This window comes from Leucoraja erinacea, chromosome 8 (assembly GCF_028641065.1).
Source record: "Leucoraja erinacea ecotype New England chromosome 8, Leri_hhj_1, whole genome shotgun sequence".
NCBI lineage: Eukaryota > Metazoa > Chordata > Chondrichthyes > Rajiformes > Rajidae > Leucoraja > Leucoraja erinaceus.
In genome coordinates, this window is record NC_073384.1 from 29,498,599 (window position 1) to 29,510,346 (window position 11,748).

Sequence of the window (11,748 nt, forward strand, 5' to 3'; positions counted from 1 at the left end):
AGCAATACACATTGAAACCATTGTGATGAAGGGAATGAATGGTTAGCGGTGTGTGGCAGTATTATTGTGGATGGCATTTTAGTTATCAAGTTAAGCAAAGATCATTTCATCACACTCCTTGTATTTGATGGAATGTCGTGTTGATTCCTGAGATGAATCACCTGCTCCAGCCTCTTACCTGTTCGTGTAGCTACAATATTTATTTGACTGGTTCACTCAATGTAATGGTCAATGGCTTTTGCCCAAAATGTTGGCTGTGAATTACTTCATAGGGGCACAGCTGTTGAATGTCAGGCAAGCAAATTTATTTATATAGCACATTTCAGCAACAAGGCAATTCAAAGTGCTTTACACAAAGCATTAAAGAGCAATTAAAAACAGTAATTAAAAATAATAGAAAATAAAAGCAAGCTAAAATAGAATAAGGCAAGTATAAAATACAAGAATAAAAGCTATAATGCCGTGTAAAAAATGAATATTTTTTAAATTTAATTAAAGGCAGCGTCAAACAGAAAAGTCTTCAGCCCCGATTTAAAAGAACTAAGAGTTGGAGTGGACCTACATTTTTCTGGAAGTTTGTTCCATATATGTGGTGCATAAAAACTAAACGCTGCTTCTCCATGTTTAGTTCTGACTGGGGACAGAAAGCAGACTTGTCCCAGACAACCTCACAGGTCTGGATGGTTCATAATGTAGCAGAAGATCAGAAATGTATTTTGCCCCTAGACCATTCAGTGCTTTATAAACCAATGGTAATATTTTTAAATCAATTCTTTGACAGGCTGGAAGCCGGTGTAAAGACCTCAAAACTGGAGTGATGTGAACCACTTTATTGGTCTTAGAGAGGACTTGAGCAGCAGCGTTCTGAATCAGCTGCAGCTGTCTAATCAATGTTTTAGGGAGACCTGTGTAGACAGCATTACAGTACAGTAGTCTACTGAAGATAAATGCATGGATAAGTTTTTCCAAATTTTTTAACATTGCCGATTGAAGCTGAGCACTGACTTTTAATCGTTCCTCTTTGGCTCCAAAAACAACTACCTCGGTTTTGTCTGTTTAATTGAAGAAAGTTTTGGTCAAGGTCAGACGTTTAGGTTTGGTGAAGATGATCGTTGTCTGGCACCATTGTTAGTTGCTGTCTATTAAAAATGAAGTTGGTTAAATTGGTTGGTTGAGTTGGTTACTTTATTGTTCTTGTCACTAATACCAAGATACAGTGTAAAGCTTGTTCTATGTGCTATCTTGTCGGACTATTCAGGAGTAGAATCATGCACAAGTAAAAGTGAAACTATTAATAGATCCTCTTCTGGGATAGCGCAAAGATAGCCATGTTCCAGCACATACTTGCAACCTTAATAGCCACGGTACGAGTTCATTCCAAGAGCTCTCCCGAGTTTAAAAAAAAATCAGACTCGTGGTAAGCACGGAGAATGAACGTAGCGGGTATGTCGGAGCTCGGGGACGTCTCTTAGCGCTAACGGCAGGTACTCGAGAAGACGCGCTAACGGCAGGTAAGCACGGGAAGACTCATGAAGATTTTTAAACATGATGAAAAATGTCCACGAGAGCCCCGAGTACCGACGAGTGGCCATTATCATAAATCTCCGAGTTCGAATCAGGGCAAACTCGGGAGAACTCTTGGAATGAACTCTTACCGTGGGACGGCGTTTATGGGGGGAAAAGTACAATAGTAGGATCTCAAGATATTGTCTATGTGAATTTGGGCTGCCCATGCACTGTTGAGAATGATCCTACTCCCAAATTAGATTTGGTAATGCGCTGTTCAATTGAGTTTTAAGTTTGTGTCAGTTTAGGTATTCCAGTTGCTTAACTCCATCTTTCAGCATCAGATTGTAGAAGGAATTGTTTCAAATAATCCAGTGTGAGCTTTTTGGCTGATTTCAAATTCTGTCTGCAACCCTGAACTTCCAATAGTTGGCCACTTTCATTCTCGATCCCATGTATAATCGACCTTCTGTCTTTAGCCTCCTACTTTGCTCCAGTAGTGCCCAACTTGATACTATGGAATAGCACCTCATTGTTCATCTGGGATTGTTGCAGCCCTTGTGACTCAATATTGAATTTAATAATTTAAGATTATTGTACTTAGTGTGTGTGTGTATGTTATTGGTTTGAATTGTTTCTTTTTCCTGTAGTCTCTGACTGCTAGTTTTTTTAATAGTAATTGTTACCTAAACAACTTTGTCTGCAACCTATCAGATACACTTTGCCTATCTCACCTCTCCCCATCGTCCCCTCTCTGAAACTTAAAACATGCTAGAATTCTCACTTTTCCAGTTCTGATGAAGGAACATTGACCCTAATACTCTCTCTACTGATGCTACCTGACCCGAGTTCCTCCAACATTTTTTTTTTTTGTTCCAGCTGATGCATGTTTAGACTCAACCGTTGCTCATAAGATAATTCATTCTAGGCGTTACTATATAAATTTGTAACACAGTAACATCTTTAAGAGTCCAATGGCGTACACAGTACTCCAGATCTGGTCTCACTAATGGGTTCGATCCTGGCTGCGGATGAGGCGCGGGCCTGTGCGCGCAGCAGCTCAGCTGCCGAGAATGTCTCTCCGCCGGTCCAGTCTTCTCCCCGTCTCCCACTCGCAACTGCCCCCTCTCTCTCGCTGTTACACCCCGCTCTCCTGCTATCTGGCATCCCTGTTCCTCAGATTAAATATATTTTAACACACAAATTATGAATAAAGATAAGAATTTATACACAGTTTATACAGCCAGCGCTTTGTTCGCTTTTTCTTTATTGCAAATGACCTTTGACAAATCCCATGATCCCTTGCCTTTTTCGGAATACCGAACTCGCTTATTTTCATTTGTCATTTGTAAAGTCAGTTTGCAAATTCTGCTTGATTAGGCAGGGTTTTTGATGTTAGCAATTTACTTCAAATTTCAAATTGATTTTACTGATATAGGGGTACAAGGCATAATTTGTATGTATCTGTTATGGTCATCTTGCAAGTAACTGTAAAGCATCATTGTCTTGATTTATCATTTCCTGTGGAAGATGATTTTTCTCCACAAATCAGATGTTGCTGTTGGTTAATGTTCAACAAATATTTATTTAAATCCATTTGGCTCTTATCACTCAAAACCGTACCTATTAATGTACCTGCCCAAATGTCTTTTAAATGTTGTTATTGTACCTGCCTCTATTACTTCCTCTGGCAGCTTGATTAATATACCCACCATCCTCTGTGTGGGGGGAAAAAAAAGTTGCTCCCCAGGTTCCTATTAAATCTTTCCCCTCACCTTAAAATAAAAGTTCTGTTTGGAGGTTTGAAAATATGATATATGATAAACCAAGTCCTGATTCCAAAGATTCTGCTGCTGTTGTTGATTGTGTAATTGTTTTACTAGGTTGGTATCTCCATCAAATGTTGTGCCTATAGTATCCATGTACATCCTGGATTAAATGATTCTTAATTTTCAAATTTAATGATTGAAGAGCAGGTGCAGAGCCATTAAGTTATACATTATTGTGTATAATTTCTGTGGTTATTATTTACAGTGCCTTAGATGATTGTTTAGATTGCCAGTTCTGTCTTTTTCCCATCACACAACTACTTGGTATCATTGTACCATCACCGCATATGCTGAAGGATATTGTCATTTTAAAGGCAAAATCATTGGTGAATTTTAATAGTTAATAATTTTCTGATGAGTTTATTTCACTTAATCTTGGTTTCTATTCAGCTATAATACTTGATGTATAGATATATACATTCATTTTTAATTTTGCATAGATGTAGTTTTGAAAATACAGTATGCTGTTAAGAAATTAATTAACATGAAATGTCATGAAATGGCACATTGTGACCCTTATTTGCTTCATTAGTACGGTTCATATATTACTAACAAATATTACTTATTCTTAAAATAGGTGTTTGGAGTAGTAGATTCCCAAAATTACACTGGCTGTGGTATCACAAGGCCAGTCATTGCTGAACAAAAAATCAAATGGAAACAAAATTCTCCTGAACAAGTAACAGGTGCAAGAAATGGCGAATTTAGTAAAGAACATTTGAATGACACTGAGGTGAGTCATATGGAAAATATTGACAAAAAATGCATGAATTAGTGTGTCCTCTACTTCTTTCAAATATTTAGGGGGTGTTTTAACGCAAGGCTGTTGTCATAGGTATATCCTATCTCTATACTTATAAAACTCTGATCTTGGATGTGTAATTATTTGTGTGTAGACATTTTCCCCCTGGAGTCTGAAATCGCCTTATCTGAAAATTTCATGTTTTATTTCTTGAGTTATTAATGAAAATGTTCAAAAATCTGACAAAACTTTGAATTTAAAAACTACTGTCTTTCACTGATGTCACAATGGGTCTGCGTGTCTTCCTCTCGCAGCGAGTGACGTCACCCCCCCTCCCACCCTCCCACCCCTCCCCCCCCCCCCCCCCCCCCCCCCCCCCCCCCCCCCCCCCCCCCCAGTTATTCAAAAGACGCAGCCTGAGATGAAATTGGGCCGTCGACTGAAGACCAAAGATCATAGCTGAAGACTGCGGCGGCCCAACTCACGGTCGTTTGGTTGACGCTAGGTCGCCCGCCGCCTCGCTCTGGGTCCTCATGTCGGCGCATGGTGGGGAGGTTGCTGTCGCCCTCTGCCCTCTGTCTCTACCCGCTACCTCTGCCTTCTTCCCTCTGTCTTCTGTCTCTTCCCTCTGTCTCTGCCCTCGCTCTCTCTACTCCCTCTCCCTCTCTAGCCGCGCCTGCGAGTTGGGGGCTATGTGAGTGGATAGGGCGGGGGATGGGGTAAAAGGAGTGAATTAATAATATTAATATAATATCAAGGGGGTGGTTAGTGTGTGTGTGACGCCGCAGGCTGCCGCCCCACCCCCCTCCCGCAACTGCGTGTTGAGGGGACGGGACCCAACGGGTCCCTCTTGGTCTAGTAATATTTAAAAGGAGGCCTTATTTTCTACATGTTAAAGTTTTTGTTTTGCTAAGTTGTTAAGCAATGTGGTAAAGGATAGCTCCGTTTTTTTTCCCTAATGTTTACATGAACGGACAATGTAAGTTAACTGTCAACTGCACAGGTAGTTCTGTTGTAATGTGATAGTTGCTTTCCTGAGAAACCTTGTGTTATACAAAATCATGTAATAAAGACAATTATGTCAATGGGTGAAAGGAGGCAAGTGCAGTTTTCAAAATTACATTAACAATTATTTTTCCTACAGGATTTTCAAAAATAAAGGTGTTTTAATGGCTATTAATTTAATTTAGTTCTACAAGCTAAAGATACTAAAGGCTGTATGCTACAGTGTACATTGTTTAATAGAGCATTTATGCACAAGTGCCAGTAGGAGCAATTGCTCATCAATTTCAATGATCTCCCATGATTTGGGTAGCAGCTGTGCTCTTAAGAAACAATGTTGTCTAATTATTGCAGGGAGGTTATAGTGAAACAGGGTTTTTTTCCTGAAACTGTTTAAATACTTGTCACCTTTTCTATGCTTGTCAATTTCTGAAATAATGTTTAAGTGGGGTCACCACCAGTGAGGTCCCAGTAGATTGGAGGGTGGCTAAGGATGTGCTTTTATTTAAGAAGGGCTGTAAAGAAAAACCTGGAAAGTACAGACCATTAAGACTGACCTCTATGATAGGTAAATTACTAGAGGGGATTCTGAGAGGTAGGATTTGGGAAAGATAGACACAAAGTGCTGGAGTAACTCAGTGGGTCAGGCAGTATCTCTGGAGAAAAAGGATGTCCCAACTCAAAACGTCACCCATTCTTTTTCTTCAGAGATGCTACCTAACCTGCTGAGTTACTTCAGCACTTTGTGTCTATCTTTAGTATCAACCAGCATCTGCATTTTTTTTTCTTACACTATGTATTTAGGAAGATGGGTTGATTAGGGATAATCAGCAGTGCTTTCTTTGCATGGGAGATTGTGTCCCATAAGTTTGATTGAGTTTTTTTTAAAGAAGAAACTAAGAAGATAGATGTGGGCAGGATGGTAGGTTTGGGTTTATTATTATCAAGTGTGCTCAGATACAATGAAAGTGCATTGTTTTGAATGCTATTCAAATAGATCAGATATTCTATACATAAATGCAATCGTCAAACTGGTACAATATATAGAGCAAAGGGGAAGATAGTGTGCAGATTTGAGTTTAGTTTAGTCACGTGCACCGAGGTACAGTGAAAACCTTTTGTTGCGTGCTGAGCAGTCAGCAGAAAGACAATACATGATTACAATTGAGCCATCCAACGTGTACAGATACATTATAAAGGGAGTAACGTGACTAACGTTTAGTGCAAGGTAAATTGTAATTGTAATTGATTTTATTAGCCAACTATGAAATCAAAACATGTAAATCATACGAGGAATTTGATTTGCGATAGTCATACCAAAGAAGCAACAAAACGCACAACCGCATAAATTTAACATAAGCATCCATCACAGTGGCTCCTCTACATTCCTCACTGTGATGGAAGGCAATAAAGTCTTATCTTATTTCCTCCTTTTTCTCCCGCGGCCAGGGGAATCGCACAATCCACAGTTGGGGCGATTGAAGCTCCTGCTGCCGCCGATCGGACCTCCCACATCGGGGCGATTGAAGCTCCTGCGGCTTGTAGTTCCCAAAGTCGGTCCCGAACCAGGGAACGGGAGCTCCACAATGTTAAAGTCCGCAGGCTCCCGCGGTTGGCGCTTCTGAGGTCGATCCTGGCAAAGGGACCACCAGCTCCGAGATGTTAAATCTGCAGGCTCCCGCAGTTGGAGCTCCCAAGGTCGATCCCCAGCAAGAGGCCGCCAGGTCCTTGATGTTAGGCTGCAGTGCAGAGAGAGATACGATAAGGAAAAAGTTGCTTCTCCATCGAGGAAAGAGATTTTTTAATTTTCCGCTCCACCCCCCACATAATACAAAACTAAAGATACACTAAAACAACATTTAACTACAGACTAAAAAACAACAGAGAGAAAGGGACTGTTGGTGAGGCAGCCATTGTTCGGCGCCACCGGTATAGTCCGATTCAAGATAGTCCGAGGGTCTCCAATGAGGTAGATGATAGTTCAGGACTGCTCTCTAGTTGGTAGGATGGTTCAGTTGCCTGATAACAGTTGTGAAGAAACTGCCCCCTGAATCTGGAGGTGTGCGTTTTTACACTTCTACACCTTTTGCCCGATGGAGAGGGTGCAACCCATCCTTTATTATGCCGGTGGCCTTGCCGAGGCAGTGTGAGCTGTAAATGGAGTCAATGGAAGGGAGGTTGGTTTGCGTGATGGTCTGGGCTGCGTCCACAATTCTCTGCGATTTATTGTGATCTTGGATGAGCTGTTCCCAAACCATGCTCTGATGCATCCCGATAAAATGCTTTCTACATGCCGAACTTCCAAAGCCTTCTAAGGAAGTAGTCGTTGGTGTGCTTTCTTGGCCATTGCTTCGATATGGGTGGTCCAAGAGAAGTTGTTGGTGATATTTAATCGTATGAATTTGAATCTTTCAACCATCTCTACTTCAGCACTGTCAATGCAAACTGGGAATGTGTACTGCTTCACTTCCTGAAGTCAATCACTATCTCCTTTCTCATTGGGAGAGAGATTGTTGTCTCGACACCAGTTTATGAGGTTCTGAATCTCCTTCCTGTGCTCCGTCTCATCATTATTTGATATCCGCCCCACAATGATGGTGTCGTCTGTGAATTTGAACATTGAATTAGATTTGTGCATGATTGCACAGTCGTGGGTGTACAAGGAGTAAAGTAGGGAGCTGAGAATGCATCCTTGCAGAGCACCAGTGTTGAGGATTATCGTAGAGGATGATTCATCCCCTATTCTCTCTGTTGGTCAGGAAGTCAATTTTTTAACCATATAACCATATAACAATTACAGCACGGAAACAGGCCATCTCGGCCCTACAAGTCCATGCCGAACAAATTTTTTTCCCCTTAGTCCCACCTGCCTGCACTCGTACCATAACCCTCCCTTCCCTTCTCATCCATATGCCTATCCAATTTATTTTTAAATGATACCAATGAACCTGCCTCCACCACTTCCACTGGGAGCTCATTCCACACCGCCACCACTCTCTGCGTAAAGAAGTTCCCCCTCATATTACCCCTAAACTTCTGTCCCTTAATTCTGAAGTCATGTCCTCTTGTTTGAATTTTCCCTATTCTCAAAGGGAAAAGCTTGTCCACATCAACTCTGTCTATCCCTCTCATCATTTTAAAGACCTCTATCAAGTCCCCCCCTTAACCTTCTGCGCTCCAGAGAATAAAGACCTAACTTATTCAACCTATCTCTGTAACTTAGTTGTTGAAACCCAGGCAACATTCTAGTAAATCTCCTCTGTACTCTCTCTATTTTGTTGACATCCTTCCTATAATTGGGCGACCAAAATTGTACACCATACTCCAGATTTGGTCTCATCAATGCCTTGTACAATTTTAACATTACATCCCAGCTTCTATACTCAATGCTCTGATTTATAAAGGCTAGCATACCAAAAGCTTTCTTTACCACCCTATCTATATGAGATTCCACCTTCAAGGAACTATGCACGGTTATACCCAGATCCCTCTGTTCAACTGTATTCTTCAATTCCCTACCATTTACCATGTACGTCCTATTTTGATTTGTCCTGCCAAGGTGTAGCACCTCACATTTATCAGCATTAAACTCCATCTGCCATCTTTCAGCCCATTTTTCCAAATGGCCTAAAGTAGGAAGTCTCATTAAGTAGGAAGTCTCATTTTTTTTTAAATGGTGTTTCGAATGTTGATCAGTTCTAAAGTACAAATCGGCATGGTGTTTATAAGCTAGGCATGAACTTTAATCTTAAAGTTCGGCAGCTGTATACCGAAGAGATGACTGTAGGCTCGACAGCGTCATGATGTTGCTAAGAGAAACTCAGTTATTGGATATGTACTCTGAGTCAGTGACAATAGCAGAAGCTGGAGCTGATTTTATTTTTGTGGTGGGGGTGGGGGGGGGGCTAATGATGCGCTGGCCGTGGTTGTGCGCATATGCAGTGGAGGATGTGCAGGCCGTGGCAGTGCGCATGTGCAAGGTGGCTGTCCATGCCGGTGGATGAGGAGAGAGCGGAGAACCAGCAGCACGGATACGGATGGTGGGCGGAGGCAGAGAGGGGGGCCCTCTCTGAACGATAGGTGTCTCGGGTGCTTGCCAAGTCGGGCAAATTGGCATGGCTTTTAGGTTGCCTGGCAGGACTTTAGGTCGCCATTGGCACCCGGGCAACCGTTAATTTCGAGCCCTGAACGGTTAGGTTTGTGCAAGGTGGCTCAAGAGCCAGATGGTTGATTTGGAAGAAGCTGTTCTCAGCAAGAGAATCATCTTCCTGATAGTAGCCACAAGATGAGAATGTGGCCAGGGGGTGTTGTGGGTCTTGATATCATCTGTCGTCTTGAGGCAGCGCTCCCTGTGGATCCCTCAGATTAGAAAACATATTTTCAACACTGGTCTTCTGGTGGCTGTTGATATTTATCTGTGTTTGCCCGTAGAGCCCAATTCTACATTATACTTTTATTTAGGATGACCTTGACAAAGACCACTGCATCTCTTGCCAGACCTTGCAAGCATACATTCCTGAAATGGAAAGAACAGTAAATGTCACAGAGACGAGTTCAAAGCATGCTCCACATTTTCACTGTGTGTCCATTTTTACTCTACTTGTTTGCATTTGCTCAATGTTTTTCATAATAGCAAGAAATTGCAGGGGTAGAGGCAATTCTACTCTGCAGATATGTAATGCATACTTTGTCTTATTTAAGTAACCAAACAAATGGTGGTAATTGGAATCTGCAGGAACATCCTGCTGTTGTTCATGCAATTAGGGGATGAGAAAAGGAAAGAATAACTCAAGAAGATACTGAGTATTGGCAGTCAATTATTTTTGCCTTTGGGGATTATAAAATAAGTTTCTTCCATGGGGCGGGGGAGAGGAATGTCATGTAGATTTAGTAAACAAAGTTTTGAAAGTCCATAAAGTCCATAATGTCCTCGAAGGGTCGCGACCTGAAACGTTACCCATTCATTCTCTCCAGAGATGCTGCCTGTCCTGCTGAGTTACTCCAGCATTTTGTGTCTACCTTCGATTTAAACCAGCATTTGCAGTTCTTTCCTACCCATAATGTGCTCATTGTTACATAATTATTGCAAGAAAATAATTTTCAATTTTAATCATTTCTGGATTTTTTATTTTTTTTAATTAAAAATTTGCAATTGTTGCTCAAATTACAAATCAATCAAAGTTGATTATTTCTATATTTTCCAGACACAACCTGAAGGCTCCTTTGCACCCACTTCCCCCAGATGGGTGTCACAATGGGCAAATTTAGCTGCCAATGATGTGGCAGCACAAACCTCTATTGCTCACGACCAAGGTAAGTTTTCTAAAAGTTCTTTCACAAATTGTCTGTTTAGTAATCTAGAATTTGGGTATAGTGAGCATAATAATGAAATAAGTTACAGGAAAATTAATTCTGCAATTCCTTACACTCTAGTTAATAATTCATGATTATCGAGAAAAATATCTTAATGTTAATTGTAAGAGTTATAAAATTAAAATAGTTTCAATTTTACTGCATTAGATTCATAAAAAATATAAGTATGAGTTGGCCCCTCAAACCAGGTCTACCATTTAGTAAGATCATGACTGATTGAGTCTTGTTCTCGCATTATAAAATATATTTTATAAATCTCTGCATTAAATATCCTCAATGACTGCCTCCGTAGCTCCCCACAGTTGAGAATTAGAAAAAATCTCATTCCTCTGAGAAGAAATTCTTCGGCCTCCATCGAAATTGTTGAACCCTTATTCAGAAAATATGCCCCCTCTGTTTCTAGATACTGTGAATTGGAGAAACATCTCCAAACGTGCACTCCTGAGAATCTTGTACACTTTTCAATGAGATACGTTTGTCTTCTATACAATCTTCCAACCTGGTCAAACTTTCTTCATTCAGCAATCAACTACATTAAAGGGGCTGTCCCACTGCGGCGACCTAACCTGCGAGTTTAGAAGAGTTTGCCCTCGACTCAAACTCGCAGCATGGTCGACACGCGGTCCTAGGAGGTCGTATGGGGTCACTGGAACTCTCCTTCATGCTCGAGGGCAGTTCCCGCATACTCGCGGCCTCAGTTTGGTCGAGGAAAATTTTTCAGCATGTTGAAACATTTTCCGCGAGTAAAAGTTGGCCGACGTGGTTCTTTTGAACTCGTAGTGCAGTGGAGTGGGGTCACTATGTAGTTACAGGCAGTCGAGGGCAGCCGTAGGCAATCTCCGTCGCTGACCGGGCATTTTGGATTTGATTGGATTGGATTCAATTTATTGTCATCGTCTCTCTCATAAGAGACAACAAAATGGATTTTACTTAGTCATAAAAAATATAAAAAAGCACAAACACAGAAGTCCACGACATAACATCCCCACAGCGGCACCAAAGTTAGGGAAGGAACCAAAGTCCAGTCAGTCCCCTCGCTGATCTTCCCAGATGTTCACCCATGGTCGGGACCTCCCGAGCACCCCGTAGTCGCGGCCATGTTCAGACCCTCTCGCTGGGAATGTTGGAACCACGATGGAGAACATCCTCAGCGGCCCGGTCCTCCAAATCAGCCACCTCCCACCGGAGTCCGCGGCTCCCGCAGTCCACGGGCTGAGCCGGGCGGAGACCCACGCTGGCGACCCCCGACAAAGGGTCGCAGGACTCCGCGATGTTGGTCAGCGCTGCCCGCGTTGG

General features: G+C 41.8%; 1 protein-coding gene across 4 annotated transcripts in view; it reads left to right on the forward strand.

The window, feature by feature from the left end:
* cep170aa (centrosomal protein 170Aa) overlaps positions 1–11,748 on the forward strand; it is a 93,840-nt gene that overhangs the window by 48,644 nt on the left and 33,448 nt on the right. For all 4 annotated transcript variants that reach the window (XM_055639309.1, XM_055639307.1, XM_055639308.1 and 1 more), the window contains 2 exons: positions 3,913–4,068; positions 10,284–10,392. In XM_055639309.1, coding sequence (XP_055495284.1) covers positions 3,913–4,068; positions 10,284–10,392 — 265 coding nt within the window. The remainder of the gene's footprint in view (positions 1–3,912; positions 4,069–10,283; positions 10,393–11,748) is intronic.